The sequence below is a fragment of the Capricornis sumatraensis genome, chromosome 1, assembly GCF_032405125.1.
Source record: "Capricornis sumatraensis isolate serow.1 chromosome 1, serow.2, whole genome shotgun sequence".
NCBI classification, from domain to species: Eukaryota; Metazoa; Chordata; class Mammalia; order Artiodactyla; family Bovidae; genus Capricornis; species Capricornis sumatraensis.
This window is the reverse complement of record NC_091069.1, coordinates 241,152,298-241,173,059: the sequence shown is the minus strand read 5'-3', so window position 1 is coordinate 241,173,059 and position 20,762 is coordinate 241,152,298. Positions and strand designations below refer to the sequence as shown.

General features: G+C 39.2%; 1 protein-coding gene across 1 annotated transcript in view; it reads right to left on the bottom strand.

Annotated features, from left to right (window-relative positions):
• Positions 1-490: 490 nt before the first annotated feature.
• RYK (receptor like tyrosine kinase) overlaps positions 491-20,762 on the bottom strand; it is a 184,073-nt gene continuing 163,801 nt past the window's right edge. Inside the window, exons 18-19 of the mRNA XM_068969315.1 lie at positions 3,052-3,188; positions 491-1,541 (exon numbers count right to left, since the gene is read on the bottom strand). Coding sequence (XP_068825416.1) covers positions 1,430-1,541; positions 3,052-3,188 — 249 coding nt within the window. The 3' untranslated portion in view covers positions 491-1,429. The remainder of the gene's footprint in view (positions 1,542-3,051; positions 3,189-20,762) is intronic.

Here is a 20,762-nt window from a genome sequence, read left to right as displayed (position 1 = left end):
TGATTCATAAAGCTCCTTTTAACAAGAGCAAAAGCCTTCAACTGCTACGTACTCTCTCTACTCTCTCTCCTGAGGATGGGAGCAGAGGCAGGCACCTGCAAGGCCTAGCTATTAACATTTAAGAGGCCCAACCACCTCTGCCTTAGGCCAACTATAGCCAAGCATAAACACACATACCCTAAATTTAATGGCTCTGGAGAAAAGCTTTAGTGTTTTAATACTGTCCTGTAATAATACTCTCAACTTTTTATTAGAACCTGGTGGCTGAGTAGAGTTGACTGCACTTGTGTTAGGGCTTGGGAGCCTGAGTGAGACATGCATGAAACGAAACAGGGTGTCCAGCTGTTGTGTGTTCAGAGACTTATCAGACACAAACAATCATTCATCATGAAGAACATTTTCAATACTGTCATAATATAAAACAAATATTTTAATTTTTCAAGTGTTTTCTTTTAAAAAAAATTTTTATACTTGTCAGCCTTGAAAATAAGCACAAAATCTACCTGTTTACATTTTTTAACTCAAAACACTTAAGCACCCATTCTGTGCATAGCACTATTCTAGGTGCAAGAAAAGGGAGTCTTAACTATAAAAACAGGATTTCACTTTCTGGAATTCTGTTATCTCCTTTCCAAAGAGTAAAAATAAATAAAATCACCATTGTTTACTGTTGACCTGCCCCCAAGCCCACTCCTGGCTCTCAGAAATGCTAGGTTTTGCCAAATTTAAGATGTTTCAATGAACTCAGTTCCTACTTCCCCCAAAATAAGAAAGCAGAACCCTTTTCCATTAAACAAATAAAAAAAGAAACAATTTTCCATGAAAGGCCAGTTTCTATTTCTAGTAAGTATTTTTCTTTTTTCCTCTCTAGCTTTTCTTTAAGTTTTCTTCCTCCAACATTAGCTTTTCCTGTACAAGGCAAACCAACATTTTTTTCTGTTTTTTTTCCCCCTAAGAAAAAGTACTGCATCTTGAAGACAAACCATTCCCAAGACTGGTGATATTAAAACAAACAAACAAAAAACTTTAAAGGTGAATCACCTACATTGATGAAGTAAAAAAAAAAAAAAAAAGCAGTTGGCACTAAGATAGCTATTCCAAATATCCATGTTTAAACAATTTAAAAAACTGTTTATTTATTTTGTAATAATGTACCCTAGTCCAAAGTTAACTATGTTTAAAAAAGTTTTGGCCAAAAAATTTACACAAACATTTTCAGTTCAATCTAATAAAAGTGATATCTAGAAAATATTCCATATCATTAAGTCTGTCTTATATAGTTCAAATTCTAAAGCATTCCTAAGGCATGGTGTTCTGGAAGACAAATGTGCTTCTGTGGCGCTGCGTGACGTATGTGGCATCCAAGATTGGCTCCAAGCAGGCCCGGCAGGCACGTTCCTCCTGACGCCATGAGACTGTGACAGCAGAGTCAGACGTAGGCCCCCAGGGCTGCATGGAACTCTGTGAGACACTGGACCAGCTGCTGGAACTTGGGCCTCTCCTCCGGATCTAAGGCCCAGCAACAAGCCATCACAGCAAATCTGCAGTGACAAAACCAGAAAATTTGCCTATTGACGATATACTGGGTTGGCCAAAAAGTGTGGGTTTTTCCACAAGGTGTTACTCTTAACCTTTTGATCAATATGATACCAGCTACATTTTCAGTTTAAATGTAGGTGTGGAGAGGAAGACGTATTAAAAATCAATCTCTTCACAGAGCAAAAATGAGTTATCTGGACATTACATGTGGATTTCAATTCTGAAACATGTCAAAATATACCACCAAGTAGAGATTTTATGTAACTATTTAAAACACAGTCAAAATAATAATCTGCTTTATCCTGCACAGTTGATTCTTGAAGAACACAGGGGTGAGGGGAGCTGACCCTCTGCACAAGTCAAAAATCTGCATATAACTTATAGTCAGCCATTCATATCCCCAGTTCCTCCACATCTATAGACTTAACCAGCCACAGGCTGTATGATACTGCAACATTTATCACTGAAAAAAAAATCTACATGGAAGTGGACCTGCAGAGCTCAAATCCACACTGTTCAAGGGTCAACTGTATGCAAGCTGTGACAGAAAAAACTTGGAGGAAGGGGAAGCTGTAACTAAGCTGTAAGAATCCTGGATCTATAGTAAAATCTGTACAAAGCTGCCCCCTCATCACAGTATAAAAACCTCAGGGGATTCTGGAACTGTGACTTAATCACTGTGCACTGCATCACCCCTGAAGAGCCTCCTGCCCACTCTGATCCCATTACATGGGAAGACTAGCTATGTGGTAAAAACAGGAGATGGGAGATATTTCACTCACTAGACCAGAACGTCTTCCTTATACGTATATCAATTCACACCAGCTGGCAAGGCCAGATGGCAAAGGGAAAGGCTCGATATAGAAGCAGAAGAGGGCGTCAGAGGATAAGATGGCAGGATGGCATCACCAATGCAATGGATGGGAACTTGGGCAAACTTCGGGAGATGGTGAGGGACAAAGAGTTCTGGCATGCTGCAGTCCACGGGGTTGCAAAGAGCTGGACATGACTGGGCGACTGAATAACTAACAGCATGTTCAGTGTTTTCTCACTATGCAAATGAGTATCTTGGATTAATCACTACAAATATGAGACAAAAATGTCCTAATGTCAAATGCACTCAAGAGTGACTGAGTCTGGCTGACTTTGTGGTTTCTCTGTGTGCATGCTCACTCAGTCGTGTCCGACTCTTTGTGACCCTTTGGACTGGAGCCCATTAGGCTCCTCTGTCTACGGGATTTTTCAGGCAAGAATAGTGGAGTGGGTTATCATTTCCTCCTCTTCTTCACCAAAGGATTGAACCCACATCTCTTGCATTGCAGATGGATTCTTTACCACTGAGCCATCAGGGAAGCTTACGGCTTCTCTACAGGAGTATAATTCAAGTCCAGAGAGGCATGAGTCTCAAAAGAGTAGTCTCTGTATTAGTATGGACACCTGTTCTTATTTCTTTCATCCCAATCACTGTAAATGGAATCAAATCCATGTCTTCAAGCTCAGAAAGAAACTTACAGTTCATCAGGACAGTTGATTGGCTGGGCTATTCGGTAACCATCTTTCAAGTATGCAGCCATCTCAAATGGGTCGATGTCCACGTAGGGTGTCTGGCCCAGAGTCATAAGCTCCCACAGTGTCACTCCAAAGGCCCACTGAGAAGAAGAGTAGTAACACCATGAGGGGATATTTAACACAGTGGTCAGAATGCTGCTACTTGCGGCCAGGTACGGATAAAAAATACCAATCAACTCTTGACTTATCCAGTTAGGTTCTCTTGTTGAACAGAAAAGAACAGTTGAATAAATGCAATCTGTAATATGAATATTATTATGTATATTCTTAGAGCCACTGGAAAGAATTATTGTTGATTACAAGCCCCACCACTCAAAATCGTTAATTATTTCTAAAATTTTCCTAATATTTAAATGTGTTACTATAAATACCATGGCTAGCCTGCATAGCTGAGAAGTGGAAAATGTAAATCGTATAAAATACAATGTCATGGATTTTACTATATTCAAATAATTTAAATTACCAGAAATTCAGGAAATTTCGGTATCTGGAAAGAATATCTTTCAACCTTGCTTGAGTAAAAGACCAGATAGTGGTAGGAGCAGAAATCATAAGCAGTGGCAACAGTGCTTAGTCATGGTCCATCCGGGCTCCTCAGTTCAGCTGCGGCTTCTGGGGAGTACGGCAGGAATATGGGGAGTGGCTGGCAGGAATACGTCTACATGCAGCTGCTGCCACGAGGCAGGGAAGGACCCAGACTGGGATACCCACTCATCTGCTACCACGCACGAGCCTTGAGGTCAGGGGAGCTGAAGGCGCACAAGGAGGAAGATATCTGTGTACCATGCTGTCATGTTTTGAATCCCTTCAAGTTCTAGACGTTTTTTTTTTTTTTTCCATTTTTTCTCATTTTTTTCATTTTTCCTTCACAACAAACCTATAAGCATCATTGGTAGCCTGGTATTACAGATGAGGAAACAGGCCCAAAGAAATAACTTGCCACAAAATACACTTTTTATAAGTGATGGGGGGGAAAAAAGGAAAGGAAAAAAGAGGAGAGGAAAACACAAGAACTGGTCTGTTTAAAACATTTAAGCATAATGCATTAAATTTTAAGCTATTTTTTAATAATAATAAAATCTAGAAATATTATCTAAAGTATACAGATTTTTAGAAGATGTATTAGTGAATAATAGCTTTATTTCTTATTATCATCTAGACAAGAAAACAGTAGAATGTTATCTTCTGGATACAGATTTTTTAAAAGATGTATTAGTGAACAATAGCTTTATTTCTTATTATAATCTAGACAAGAAAACAGTAGAATGTTATCTTTTGGAGTATTTTTTAAATTGTCAAAGAATTCTATACTAAGCAAAAATACACTTGAAACATGAAGACAAAATACAGGTTTTCAAACAAAAGCTGAGAGAACATGTCACTGGCAAACCTACACTGAGACACATGGGATAGTTCCTCATGTGGAAAGAAAAAACACTGATGGGAATTTGGATCTAGTCAAAGCATGAAGAATGCGGAAAACAAATGAACTAGGTATTTTTTCCTCATTTAAAAATTTCCTTAATAGACTGTTTCAAGCAAAATCCCATGTACTATGGCGTTTATAATATAAATGGAAGTATTAGGTTGGTGCAAAAGTAACTGTGGTTTTTGCATTGTTGAAATTTACCATTTGATACTGGAATACAATTAAATAAATGTGGTTACATTATACATCATTTTAATGTACATTTATTTTTTTGCTAATGACTTATTACTTGCTGTTTTATATTTATTTTAGACTAGGGAAATGATGTTAGATAAATAGCAAATTCGAGTAGTTTTCTTATTCAAGTTCAAAATGGGTTGTAAAGCGGTAGAGATAACTCGCAACATCAACAACACAATTGGCCCAGGAACTGCTAACAAATGTGCAGTGCAGTAGTGGTTCAAGAAGTTTTGCAAAGGAGACGAGGGGCTTGAAAATGAGAAGCGTAGTGGCTGGTCATCATCAGTTGACAACTACATGAGAAGTTGCTGAAGAACTCAACATGGACCATTCTACAGTCATTTGGTATTTGAAGTAAATTGGAAAGGTGGAAAACTTGGTAAGTAGGTACCTCATGCTATTGCTAAGTCACTTCAGTCATGTCCAACTGCGCGACCCCACTGACGGCAGCCCACCAGGCTCCTCTGTCTTTGGGATTCTCCAGGCAAGAACATTGGAGTGGGCTGCCATTTCCTTCTCCAACGCATGAAAGTGAAAAATGAAAGTGAAGTCGCTCAGTCATGTCTGACCCTCAGTGACCCCACAGACTGCAGCCTTCCAGGCTCCTCCGTCCACAGGATTTTCCAGGCAAGAGTGGGGTGCCATTGCTTTCTCCGGCAATGGAGTGGGGTGCCATTGCCTTCTCCGAGGTACCTCATAAGCTGACCAAAAATCAAAATAATTGTCATTTTTTTAAAGTGTCATCTTGTCTTCCTCCATGCAACAATGAACCATTTCTCGATTAGACTGTGACATGCAATATAAAGTGGATTTTATACAAGAACTAGAGACGATCAACTCAGTGGTTGGACTAAGAAGCTCCAAAGCACTTCTCAAAGCTAAACTTGCGCCAAAAGGTCACAGACATTGTTTGGTGGTCTGCTGCCCATTTGATCCACTACAGCTTCCTGAATCCCAGCAAAACCACCACATCTGAGAAGCATGCTCAGCAAATCAATGAGATGCACAAAAAATTGCAATGCCTGCTGTTGGCACTGGTCAACACGAAGGGCCCAATTCTTCTCCATGACAATGCCAGACCTCACGTCACACAATCAATGCTTCAAAAGTTGAACGAATTGGGCTACAAAGTTTTGCCTCATCTGCCATATTCACTTGACCTCTCACCAACTGACTACCACTTCTTCAAGCATCTCTACAACTTTTTGCAGGGAAAATGCTTCCATAACCAGCAGAAGGCAGAAAATGCTTTCCTGAGAGTTTGTTGAATCCCAAAGAACGGATTTTTATGTTACAGGAATAAACAAACTTATTTCTCACTGGCAAAAATGTGTTGATTGTAATGCTTCCTATTTTGATTAATAAAGATGTGTTTAAGTCTAGTTATAATGATTTAAAATTCATGGTCTGAAACCACAATTATGTTTGCATCAACCTAATAAAATGTATGTCCAGAACAGCATAAAGGATGGGTAGGGATGAGTGAAAACAATGTATTGTAAGCTGCTTATATTACATATGAAGTGGCATAATATTTGAAAGCAGGATGTGTACTTTTGTAAATCCTAGAACAGGTTTCTTAACCTCAGCACTACTGACGTTACAGAGTGACTGAATTTCTATTGCAAGAGGCTGCCTTGTGCATGGCAGGATGTTTCGTTCGGCAGCATCCCTGGCCTTCAGCCACTAGATGCCCCAAGCAGTGATAACTGAAAATGCCTCCAGATACTGCCGAATGCCCAAACCCCCAGGACAGAGGGTACAAAATTGCCCCCAACTGAGGAAACCCTAAGCTAGACTGATCAAAGAAGATAAAAAGACAGAACCAAAATGAGGAATAAAAGAGGGAACATCATTACAGACCCCATAGACGTCAAAAAATATTACAAGTAGCTCAACTTTATGCCAATAAATTCAACAATTTAGATGAAATGAACAAACTTCTTGATATACACAAATGACCAAAACAGACAGCAAAAAAGAAAATATATATAGCTCAGTAATGTTTTTTAGAGAAACTGAATTCACAATTTAAAATGTTTCCACGAAGAAAACTCTATATCCAAACAATTTCACTGGGTGAGTTCTATTCAGCTGAAAGAAAAGAATAATACAAGCCTATTATTTGTTTGCTAGGGATGCCATAAAAAGCACCACAAACCAGGTGACTTGAACAATGGTATTTATCTCACAGCTCTGGAGGCTGGAAGTCCAAAATCAGGGTGTCAGCAGGGCTATTCTCCCTCTGAAGCCTGTAGGGGTGAATCCTTCCTTGCCTCTTCCTCGCATCTGGTGGTTTGCCAGCAATCCTAAGTGTTCCTCAGTTTGCAGCTGTAGTACTTCAATTTCTACCTCTATTTCACATATCATTCTCCCCTTGCAGGCCAGTGTCTCTTCTTATAATGACATCAGTCATACTGGATTAAGGTTTACCTTAATTATGACTTCTTTTCAACATTATATCTCTAACAATTCCAAAAAGTCACATTTTGAGGTAAAGGGGTTAAGAGCTTCAATGTATGCTTTGGGGGAACACAACCGAAACCACAGCACCATCACATACAAACTCTTTCAGGAAACAGGGGAGGATGAAACACTTCTCAATTCTTTTTTAGACCAGAGTTATCCTAAATAACCAAACCAAAGAGTTAAACCTTTTTGGACTTAATATCTTTTTCATTAATTGTTACCACTAGGTAGAGCAATGGCCATCCTTGAAGTCTATGCTTTTGGAGGACGGAAGAGAACAGGATCAGATGCAGGTGGGTCTGTATTTTTAAAATCTCCACAGAGACAGAGTCTACTGAAATTTCCACAAACTTACCAGTTTAAGAGTAATATTCTATTCTGCTTAAAAATGGAAAAATGATTTCAAATTAATAAAGTTAAAAGAAAGTGCCTGCTTACACACAGGTTATCTGTCTACCTTTAAACTTTATATGGCAAATAGATGGGGAATCAGTAGAAACAATGGCTGACTTTCTTTTTCTGGGCTCCAAAATCCCTGCAGATGGTGACTGCAGCTATGAAATTAAAAAACACTTACTTCTTGGAAGGAAAGTTATGACCAACCTGGACAGCATATTCAAAAGCAGAGACATTACTTTGCCAACAAAGGACCATCTATTGTCAAGGCTATGGTTTTTCCAGTGGTCATGTATGTGCAAGTTGGATTATAAAGAAAGCTGAGTGCCAAAGAATTGATGCTTTTGAATTGTGGTGTTGGAGAAGACTCTTGAGAGTCCCTTGGACTGCAAGGAGATCCAACTAGTCCACCTTAAAGGAGATCAGTCCTGGGTGTTCACTGGAAGGACTGATGTTGAAGCTGAAACTCCAATACTCTGGCCACCTGATGCAAAGAGCTGACTCATTTGAAAAGATTCTGATGCTGGGAAAGATTGAGGGCAGGAGGAGAAGGGGACGACAGAGGATGAGATGGCTGGATGGCATCACCAACTCGATGGACATGGATTTGAGTAGACTGTGGGAGTTGGTGATGGACAGGGAGGCCTGTGTGCTGCAGTTCATGGGGTCGCAAAGAGTTGGACACGACTGAGCGACTGAATTGAACTGAAACTTTATATAAACTCTTAATAATGACAGTAATTAGTCAATGCAATGATTAAGTTTTAAAGTGGTGTCTTATTTCCACAGGGAAAGTAGTTCACCTACACAGATGGAGCAGAGCCTTTACAAGATAAAGAGACGGATCTGTTATTCACTCATTGGGGCAGCAGCTGTGGGGAAGGAATAATCAATCCAAACAATCTTGGAGGAAGAAACAATGAGAATTGGTAAGAACTGGATGCTGCCACTTCAGTAACCCCATCCACTGACAAAAGAAGTTCTAACAACTTCTGACTGTAAGACAGTACTGCTGGTGGTATTTGTGACCTGGAGTGTACACAGGTATCATAACAGTATAACATATATAAGCTGACTTTTAAGAAGTACATCGTTCACATTGTTTTGTCCACATTATCACTAAGCACCATCTACAGTTCCTGTATTACAAATTGCAGCACTAATAAACACCAAAAAAGAACAATAAAGCCAAATGGAAAGTTGCAGTTTCATTTCCTTAGAAGCTAACAACAACACAAAAAGTGATTAATTACATGTTGGCTCACCAACCCTCTTTAAAAAAAAGAAATCAAGACCAAATAGCACAAGGACGATTTGTGGAAAACTTGTTCTCTAAAGTCTTCTGATAACTGAACTATTTTAAATTTAGACAGACATTCTATAATTTCCACTTGTTTGATGTTGATGGAAAGGGGCCAGTAAGAAGGTCAGGCTGTTTTTCCCAGAGTTTTATGTAAAATGTATTGCTATGTCCATTTAAGGAACATGTAGAGACTAACAATGTTCTTCTGTTTCTCTTAATCCTCTTGTCCAACTTGTATTATTTTATAGTTTAATACACAAAAGATATGAAATACCTTTTTTCACTAACAACATGTGATGTTCACTAACACACTGATGTGACTTGTCAACAGGTATATAAATAAAATTCTTTTTTACTCTTTGATAGAATGTTCACTAATGTTGGGACTATTCAGAGATTTTCATTTTGTTACTTCAGGTATTTATAATGCAAGGCTAATCTCAATATATTATATATGGTAAGAAAAAAATTTTGTCCAATTCTGAATGATCTCATCTGACCACAGTAGGGCATCATCAAGTGTTCTATGGCTCAAAAATCTGTTAACACTAGAAACTTAACATCCTTTTTTCATATATGGAAATAGGTTCAGATGACCAAAGTAGAATTAATTTAATCTGGGACAAGTGCTTTCCAAGCTTGAGTAATAAGAAGAGTCACCTGGAGTGTTTGTTAAAAATACAGATTCCCCAGCCCCATCTTAATAGTTTGGAGGCCTGGAAGTCAATATTTTTAACAGATATTTAGACCCATCTATCTTTAGACCTAGCTGGGTCTAAAGATCCTGCAAATTTAGGAGGTAGTCTTAGATGAGTTAGCAGTGATGGTCAGACAACAAAGACAGATGACAGCTTTTATTTTTACTGTAGTATGGCCAACATATAATAAACTGATTTGCTATATTCTCACACATGTATATACCTCTGAAACAAGTCCCATAATCAAGACAATAAACAAATCCATCACTTCCAAAAGATTCTTACAGCTCTAATCCTTTTCCCCTAGTCCTCTCCACCACCACCCCTACTATTTCCAAATAACCAATAATCTGCTTTCTGTCATTAATAATAGTTTGCATTTTCTATTGTGTGCATGCTAAGTCACTTTAGTAGTGTCCAACTCTTTGCAACCCTATGGACTGTAGTTCAGTTATGAGGAGGAGTGGAAGGATTGTACCTTAATGGGCTGGTAAGAGCAAGAGAGGTTTTACTGTGTTTTCTTTTATTGAGTTTGTTTGGGTTTTAGGCAAGGAAGCAACAGGGACAAAGAAACTGGACATATGATTACTGGAAGAGAGGTCCAAGCAACGACAGGTGAATGGGCCCAGAAGTCCAGGTAAAGGTACACTTTGGCATAGGAGGAGGTATACCTCATCTGAGATGGAATTAGAGCAAGAGATAGGAGGGAGAAGATACAGAAAATTCTTAAAGAAGGACCTCTCACTGACCTGTGGGACAACTTCAGGTTGCTGAATATATTTGTAAGTGGGGTCCTCAAAAACATGCAGTGGAGACATGGGACAGGGGACAGTGGACAGAAAAAATTATGAAGAAATAGCTACTGAAATGTTTCCAAATTTGATTAAAATTATAAAGCAACAGATCTAAGAGCTCAAAAACCTCAAACACTGTAAGCGTGAAGAAATTTACCGAATATAATCAAACTGTTCAAAACTACTGATAAACAGAAAATCTTAAAAGATGCCAGAAAAAAGAATGTTAATATACAGAGGAACCAGGATACTTTCTCACTGGAAGCCACTCAAGGGGGAAGACAGTGAAGCAACATCTTTAAATATCTTCAACATCTACTGCATGAAAAATACCCAGCTAAAATATCTTTCAAAATATGAAGGAGAAATAAAGCCTTCTCCAGAAATAAAAAAGCTGAAAGAATTTATCACAAGCAGATACACACTATAAGAAATGGTAAGGGAAGTCCAATAGGAACCAATAATGTCAAATGGAAATATGGCTCTAACAGAGGAACAAAGAGTACCAGACATGGTAACTGCATGGGTAAATATGTACAACTTTTTTTTTTTCATTGCTTAAATCCTTTAAAAAGATCACTGAACATATTCCCATGCTCTTTTTGCAGTAATTGATAAAAGAGAAAATCAGTTAAGGATATAGATTTAAAAGACAGTATCAACTATCTTTATTTAACTAACAATTATAGAACATTCCATCCAACAACGACAGAATGTGTATTTTCGGGTCCACATGGAATATTTACTACTAAGGTGGACCATATTCTTGACCATGATGAAGTCAATAAATTTAAAGGACTTAATTCATGCAAAGTAGGGTTTTGTGAACACAATGGAATTAAATTTAGAAATCAAAAACAGAAATCTAGAAAATCCTCAAATATTTAGAAACTAAATAATACATGTCATCCAAACAGCTCATGTCAAAGAAATAATCAAAAGGAAAATTACAGAGTACTTATTATAACTGAATGAAAATAAAAACACATTTCAAAATTTGTGGGATGCTGCATGTATACTATTAAACATCAATATTAGAAAAGAAGAAAAGTCTTAAATTAGTGACTTTCATTTTCACCTTAAGAAACTAGAACAAGAACAAACTAAACCCCAAGTAGGTGAAAGTAAATAATGAAGATTAGATGGAAGTCAATGAAACATGAAACAGAAAAGTTAGTGAAAACAATTCATAACTCTGAGAATATCATTAATGATAAATCTTTTGCCAGATTAAAGGAAATAAATGTTATAAATTAATAATATAATGAATGAGAAAGGTGATATCATTAAGGTGATACTACTACTTACAGGTGTTAAGTAGTAAGAGAATATTATGAACAACTTTTTCTCAATAAGTTTAGACACTCAAATGAAACAGACAAATTCTTTGGAAGATAAGAATTCTCAAAACTCAGTCAAGAAGCAGATAATCTGAATGTTGTTCAGCTGCCAAGTCATGTCCGACTCTTCATGACCCCACAGACTGCAGCACGCCAGGCTTCCTTATCCCTCAGCATCTCCTGGAGTTTGCCCAAGTTCATGTCCATTGCACTGGTGATGCCATCCAGCCATCTCATCCACTGTTGCCCTCTTGTCCTTCTGCCTTCAATATTTCCCAGTATCAGGGTCTTTTCCAATGAGTCAGCCCTTTGCATCAGGTGGCCAAAGTATTGGAGCTTCAGCTTCAGCATCAGTCCTTCTAATGAATATTCCGGGCTGGTTTCCTTTAGGATTGACTGGTTTGATCTCCTTGCAGCTAAAGGGACTCTCTAGAGTCTTCTCCCGCACCACAGTTTGAAAGCATCAATTCTTCGGTGCTGAGCCTTCTTTATGGTCCAGCTCTCACAACTATACGTGACTACTGGAAAGACCAAAGCCTTGACTATACGGATGTTGTAGGCAAAGTGATGTCTTTGCTTTTTAACATGCTGTCTAGGCTTGTCATAGCTTTCCTGCCAAGAATCAGTCATCATCTAATTTCATGACTGCAGTCACCATATGCGGGAGACCCGGATTTGATCCCTGGGTTGAGAAGATCCCCTGGAGAAGCAAATGGCAACCCACTCCAGTATTCTTGCCTGGAAAATCCCATGGATGGAGGAACCTGGCAGGCTACAGTCCATGGGGTCGCAAAGAGTCAGACACGACTGAACAACTGAACTTCACTTCAGTCACCATATGCAGTGATTTTAAAGCCTAAGAAGAGGAAATCTGTTACTGCTTCTGCCTTTTCCCCCTTCTATTTGCCATCAAGTGATGGGACCAGATGCCATGATCTTAGATTTTTAATATTGAGGTTTAAGCCAGCTCTTTCACTCTCCTCTTTCAATTTCATCAGGAGCCTCTTCAGATCCTCTGCTTTCTACCATTAGAATCGGCATATCTGAGGTGGTTGGTATTTCTCCTGGCAAACTTGATTCCAGCTTGTAACTCATCTAGTCTGGCATTTCTCATGATGTGCTCTGTGTACAAGTTAAATAAACAGGGTGACAATAAACAGCCTTGTAATCCTTTCTCAATCCTGAGCCAGTTGTTCCATACAAGGTTCTAACTGTTGCCTCTTGTCCGGCATACAGGTTTCTCAGGAGAAAGGTAAGATGATCTGGTACTCCCATCTCTTTGAGAGTTTTCTACAGTTTGCTATGATCCACACAGTGAAGGCTTTTAGCATAGTTGATGAAACAAGAGGTAGATGTTATTCAGGAATTCCCTTGCTTTCTCTATGATTCAGCCAGTGTAGGCAATCTTGACACCTGGTTCCTCTGCCTTATCTAAACCCAACTTGGACATCTGGAAGTTCTCAGTTCACATAACGCTGAAGCCTAGTACGCAGTATTTTGAGCATAACCTTACTGGCATGGGAGATGAGTGAAACTGTCCAGAGGTTTAAACATTCTTTAGTACTGCCCTTCTTGGGAACTGGGATGAGAATGGACCTTTTCAGTCCTGTGGCCACTACTGGGTTTTCCAAATTTGGAAAGCCTTCCAAAGGAGGCTTTACAAATAGCTGAAGAAAGGAGAGAATTGAAAGCAAGGGAGAACGGTAAGGTATACACAACTAAATGAAGAGTTCCAGAGAATAGCAAGGAGAGACAAGAAGGCCTTCTTCAGTGAACAATGCAAAGAAATAGAGGAAAACAACGGATCTCTTCCAGAAAATTGGAAATATCAAAGGAACATTTCATCCAAAGATGGGCACAATAAAGGACAGCAACAGTAAAGACCTAATAGAAGCAGAAGAGATCAAGAAGAGATGGAAAGAATACACAGAAGTACTGTACAAAGAAGATCAATATGCCAGCAGATTTGGAAAACTCAGCAGTGACAACATGGAAATGCTCAGTTTTCACTACAATCCCAACAAAGGACAATGTCAAAGAATGTTCAAACTTTCACATTATAGGGCTCATTTCACAGGCTAGCAAGGTAATGCTCAAAATCATTCAAGCCAGGCTTCATCAGTATATGAACTGAGACCTTCCAGATGCACAAGCTGGATTTAGAAAAGGTAGAGGAACCAGACATCAAATTGCCAACATCTGTTGGATCACAGAAAAAACAAGGGAATTCCAGAAAAATATCTACTTGTGTTTCATAGACTACACTAACAACTTTGTGTGGATCACAAAAAACTGTGGAAAATTCTAAACAGATGGGAATACCAGACCACCTTACCTGCATCCTCAGAAACCTGTATGCAAGTCAAGAAGCAAAGTTAGAACCAGACTGGTTCCAAGTTGGGAAAGGAATATGTCAAGGCTATATACTGTCACCCTGCTTATTTAACTTATATGCAGAATACATCATGAGAAATGCCAGGCTAGATGAATCACAAGCTGGAATCAAGACTGCCAGGAGAAATATCAATAACCTCAGATATGCTGGGCTTTCCTGGTGGCTCAGATGGTAAAGAGGAAAGAATTCACCTGCGATGTGGGAGACCTGGGTTCCATCCCTGGGTTGGGAAGGTCCCCTGGAGAAGGGAATGGCTACCAACTCCAGTATTCTGGCCTGGAGAATTCCATGGACAGAGGAGATAGGCAGGCTACAGTCCATGGGGTCACACACGACTGAGCAACTTTCACCTTCACCTTCAGATATGCAGATAACATCACCCTAATAGCAGAAAACGAGGAGGAACTAAAGAGCGTCTGGATAAGGGTTTAAGAGCAGAGTGGAAAAGCTGGCTTAAAATTCAACATTCAAAAAATGAAGATCATGGCCTCTGGTTCCATCATTTCATGGCAAATAGAAGGGGAAAAAATAGAAACAGTGACAGACTTTACTTTCTTGGGCTCCAAATCACTGTGGATGGTGACTGCAGCCAAAAAATTAAAAGACGCTTGCTCCTGGGAAGAAAAAGTACAACAAACCTAAACAGCATATTTAAAAACAGAGATATCATTTTGCCAACAAAGGTGCATATAGTCAAAGCTATGGTTTTTCTAGTAGTCATGTACGATGTGAGAGCTGGACCATAAAGAAGGCTGAGTGCCGAAGAAGTGATGCTTTCAAACTGTGGTGCTGGAGAAGACTCTTGAGAGTCCTTTGGATAGCAACGAGATCAAACCAGTCAATCCTAAAAAAAGGTCAACGCTGAATGTACATTGGAAGGACTGATGCTGAAGCGGAAACTTTAATACTATGGCCACCTGATGCAAAGAGCGGACTCATGGGCAAAGACCTTGATGCTGGGGAAGACTGAGGGCAGAAGGAGAAGGGGCTGACAGAAAATGAGATAACTGGATGGCATCATCGACTCAATGGACACAAGTTTGAGCAAACTCTGGGAGGTAGAGAAGGACAGGGAAGCCTGGCGTGCTGCAATTCACAGGTTTACAAAGAGTGGGACACAACTGGGGGACTGAACAACAACAATAGATAAAACAAGAAGATAAGGGACAGGAAGTTCTGAAAACCACAGGGAAGGAGTCTGGATCTCTCTTTACCAGTTTTTTTAAGAGTTCACTTTGAAGATCAAAATATCATGAAGTAACTTTCCTGGAAGTGGAGGCTTGACTTAGCTCAATTTTCATTGACATTAACTAAATTTTCACAAACTTCCAAAACTAACACTATGCTGTATTCAAGGTATAGGTTTTATTAATATATATATCCCTTTTTGAATATCCAATTTTTGAAGTTATAATATTCTACCAAGTTTCATTTTTCAGACATATTTTTAACCCCTTTCCAACTAACCACAGCTGAAACATTTATCTATAGAATTATGTTACTTTAAAAAAGCTTTACTGGCAGCAGCATGGCAGCCATGGAGGATGAGCGGCTAAATCTCCTATGGGACCAACACGTGCTTCCAGAGCTGTCTGCAGGAGGTAACTGATGGCCACAGTGAGTGTGTGTCATAGGCTGGTCCTGCAGAAAGGCACTGTGGAGCCGGGAAGCACCCTCAGGGGGGCTGCACAACCATCCACCTGGCACTGTCTCCACTCCCTGCCAGCCTGTGGTCACCCACGCTCCCATGAGCTAAGGTGCAAGGGTTGTGGTGAGCAACTGACTATTGCATTTTTTGCGCTCTCCATGCTTGAAACGTTGGACTCCTTGCATGTGGTGAACAGGGATGATATAATTGACTGGATTTACTCCCTGCAGGTCTTTCCCACAGAAGACAGATCAAATCTAAATCACCGTGGTTTCTGAGGCTCTTCATATCTGGGTATTCATTCAATCCATCAAAGAATCCTTGAACAGTTTACCCTCATGATAGTGGCCACACAGCAATGACCTACATTGACCTTTCATTCCTAGTTATTCTTGGAGATTGACTTAAGCCAAGTAAATAAAGATGCTTGCTTAGAAGGTTAAAGAACCCTTCAGCTAAAAGATGAAAGTTTTTGTGTATACTTGAAGGCAATAAAAATGACATGTAATTTGTATACCCAGGCTTCAACAATACATGAACCGAGAACTTCCAGGTGTTCAAGATGGATTTAGAAAAGGCAGAGGAACCAGAGATCAAATTGCCAACATCTGTTGAATCATAGAAAAAGCAAGAGAGTTCCAGAAAAACATCTACATCTGCTTCACTGACTACACCAAAGCCTTCGACTGTGTGGATCACCACAAACTATGGAAAATTATTAAAGAGAAGGGAATACCACACCACCTTACCTGCCTCCTGAGAAATCTGTATGCAGGTCAAGAAGCAACAGTTAGAACCAGACATGGAACAACGGACTGGTTCAAAATTGTGAAAGGAGTACATCAAGGCTGAATATTGTCATCCTGCTTATTTAACTTATATGCAGAGTATACCATATGAAATGCCAGGCTGGATGAAGGAGAAGCTGGAATCAAGATTGCCGGAAGAAATATCAATAACCTCAGATATGCAGATGATGCCACGCTAATGGCAGAAAGTGAAGAGGAACTAAAAAGCCTCTTGATGAAAGTGAAAGAGGAGAGTGAAAAAAACTGGCTTAAAACTCAACATTCAGAAAACTAAAATCATGGTTTCTGGTCCTATCACTTCATGGCAAATAGATGGGGAAATAATGGAAACAGTGACAGAGTTTATTTTTTGGGGCTCCAAAATCACTGCAGATGGTGACTGCAGCCATGAAAATAAAAGACACTTGCTCTTTGGAAGAAAAAGTATGACAAGCCTATTGAAAAGCAGAGACATTTCTTTGCTGACAAAGGTCTGTATAGTCAAAGGTATGGTTTTTCCAGTAGTTATGTACAGATATGAGAGTTGGACTATAAAGAAAGCTGAGTACGAAAGCATTGATGCTTTTGGACTGTGATGTTGGAGAAGGCTCTTGCAAGTCTCTTGGACTGCAAGATCAAACCAGTCAATTCTAAAAGAAATCAAACCTTAATATTCATTGGAGGAACTGAATCTGAAGCTGAAGCTCCATTACTTTGGCTACCTGATATGAAGATATCTTTTTTTTTTTTTTTTTTTTTTTGAGTGGGAGCAACTCAACTCTAAATTTCCATTCTGAAGGAGATCAGCCCTGGGATTTCTTTGGAAGGAATGATGCTAAAGCTGAAACTCCAGTACTTTGGCCACCTCATGCGAAGAGTTGACTCATTGGAAAAGACCCTGATGCTGGGAGGGATTGGGGGCAGGAGGAGAAGGGGATGACAGAGGATGAGATGGCTGGATGGCATCACTGACTCGATGGACATGAGTCTGAGTACACTCTGGGATTTGGTGATGGACAGGGAGGCCTGGTGTGCTGCGATTCATGGGGTCGCAAAGAGTGGGACACCACTGAGCGACTGAACTGAACTGAATTGTGAGGTAAACAAAAATTACATCTCATCAACTTAAGACTGACTCATAGGGGGATTTGTCAAGTGACCAGATAATCATTTAGATGCTTTGCATGTACACTTTGGAATCTGTGGCCTGTCACTAATGGAGGAAAGTGGCATTTATAAAGTTCATCCTGGTCTGAATGTAAGCACACGGACTTCTGAGCGCCTTTGAGATCTCCATCAGAGCTAGAAAACCAAGGACTGTCTGAACAGTGCTCAGAGAATGTACACCTCTCCACATGACTAACTTTGATTGGGAAACAGTGCTCAGAGAATGTACACATCTCCACGTGACTAACTTTGATTGGGGAACTGCTCAGAGAATATACACATCTCCACATGACTAACTTTGATTGGGGAACGTGCTCAGAGAATGTACACATCTCCAGGTGACTAACTTTGATTGGGGAACTGCTCAGAGAATATACACATCTCCACATGACTAACTTTGATTGGGGAACGTGCTCAGAGAATGTACACATCTCCAGGTGACTAACTTTGATTGGGGAACTGCTCAGAGAATATACACATCTCCACATGACTAACTTTGATTGGGGAACGTGCTCAGAGAATGTACACATCTCCACGTGACTAACTTTGATTGGGGAACGTGCTCAGGGAAGGCACACATCTCCACATGACTAACTTCGATTGGGAGGGTGGGAAGGATTTGTAGCGTAACTGTAGCTCAAGGCTAAAAGCCATGTATAACCAAGTATAGGGCTTCCCTGGTGGCTCAGTGGTAAGGAATCCACCTGCCATTGCAGGAGATGCACTTTCAATTCCCAGGTTGGGCAGATCTGTTGGAGAAGGAAACGATAACCCACTCCAGTATTCTTGTCTGGGAAATCCCATGGACAAAGGAGCCTGGTGGGCAACAGTCCAAAGGGTCGCAGAAGAGTTGGACATGATTTAGCGACTGAGTAACAACATAACCAAGTGTGCTCTTTTTTAAAGAAGTAGAGTCTTACAAGAGAATCCTGTGCTGATGTCACTGTGGAATATCGTCTTGAGCCAGTAACCTCTGTGCTAGGTTCAAGAAAATATCCATTCAAGTTTGAACCACACTGGACTCTGTTGTGGTTCTTAAATGTTTACACTGTATCTCTAAGTTCTGTGAGGCAAATTAACTATATGTACTGTAGGTTATCTTTAAAAAAAAAATTCTTCAGTACAAAATTGTATCATATTATAAATGTACACATATCTTCAAAAGAAGTTAACAGTTTACACAGCATTGATAAACTTCAGGTACTTGGATACTTAGTGATCATTTAAAAAGCCTGACTGCTTATGGTAGAACACTGATATAATGAACAAAGTATCTGGGATGGTTCTTTGAAAATGGAATATCCCATAATTTTTAAAAAGAAGAATGACTTACTTTGTCTTATTAAGTAAAATGTGCCAATTAAACTTTTGTGGCCTATACAAATGAAACTAACGTCACAGCAAGAATAAACACCTTATCTAATACAATAATTTTCTAAAGGGAGATTTTTGTGCTGTGTGGTTCATATATTTTTAGATGCTGCTGGGGTAAATAATAGTTATATTGGATTATAGTTGCAAATCATTAGTTGCTTTTTTTTTCCTTTCTGCAGAGAAAACAGTCTTATCTAGAAGGAAAGACATTTAGTGGTTTTGTTTCTTTTACTGAGATAAATGATACTGTAAATTGTACTTTTATAACTGAGTTATTTTTAGCCATTTGATTTTTTTTTAGTTTGTTGCCCCTCTGTGTTAACTGCTCTAATTTCAAACTGACGGTTCTTTAATTTTTTCTAATTAGATCAGTAAACATTTAAGTAAGAAAAAAAATAACACTATTCAAGTAAATTTAATGGTATAGCTCTATACACAGTCATTCATATATTTGTATATTTGGGCAAGCTGGAAGGAAATGTAACATTTAGAGGTTAAGGACTGGGGATTTGCTTTGTTTTCTTCATTCTGTGACCTACTTGAATTGTAAGGAAGTTAGTATAAAACTTACTTTTATTAGTAATCAGTTTATCAATAAATCACATCCATCACTGTTAAAACAAAACAAAAAATAAAATAAAAAAGCTTTACTGGATGCACAGTGGTGGCATGAACAGAGAGAGGCAAAGGACAGAGGCAGGGATCTGATTAATAAATTTATACAAGTGAGCCTTAAAGGGGTCTTTTTAATAACTTCAGTATAAACTATCACCTAAAAATCTTAATAATCTTTATATTTATGCCACAATATTTTATATTATGGCAATATTATTCTACTACAGTTAAAAAAAAGTCCCCAAGTGTACAATTACTGTATATAAAATGCACTGACAAAAAATACACACTGTCTGCCACAAGTATCAGATTGAGTACATGTTGTTAATTCAACTTCAAAAATCAGCAATCTTTGGACAGAGATCAATTGAGATCTCTTTGAAAAGAGATCAATTCTACCATAAATCTGTCCTCAGATCTAATATTGGATGCCTACCAAGCCATCACACATATCTGCTAAATACAGTACTTTCCTCCATGGTATCAGATGCTTTGACATTGCTCCATCAGAACAATGGGGCCATTTGAAGGGAATATTAAATAGAATGATAAGGATAAGGCAGGAAAGGAAAGAGATGTTCACAAGATCTCTTAAGGAAAATATCTATTCTCAGCTCAGTTCAGTCGCTCAGTCGTGTCTGACTCTCTGTGACCCCATGACCTGCAGCACGTCAGGCCTCCCTGTCCAACACCTACTCCCAGAGCCTACCTAAATTCATGTCCATTGAGTCAGTGATGCCATCCAACCATCTCATCCTCTGTCGTCCCCTTCTCCTCCTGCCCTCAATCTTTCCCAGCATCAGGGTCTTTTCAAATGAGTCAGCTCTTCATCAGGTGGCCCAAGTATTGGAGTTTCAGCTTCAATATAAGACCCTCCAATGAACACCCAGGACTGATCTACTTTAGGATAGACTAGCTTGATCTCCTTGCAATCCAAGGGACTCTCAAGAGTCTTCTCCAACACCACAGTTCAAAAGCATCAATTCTTCGGCACTTAG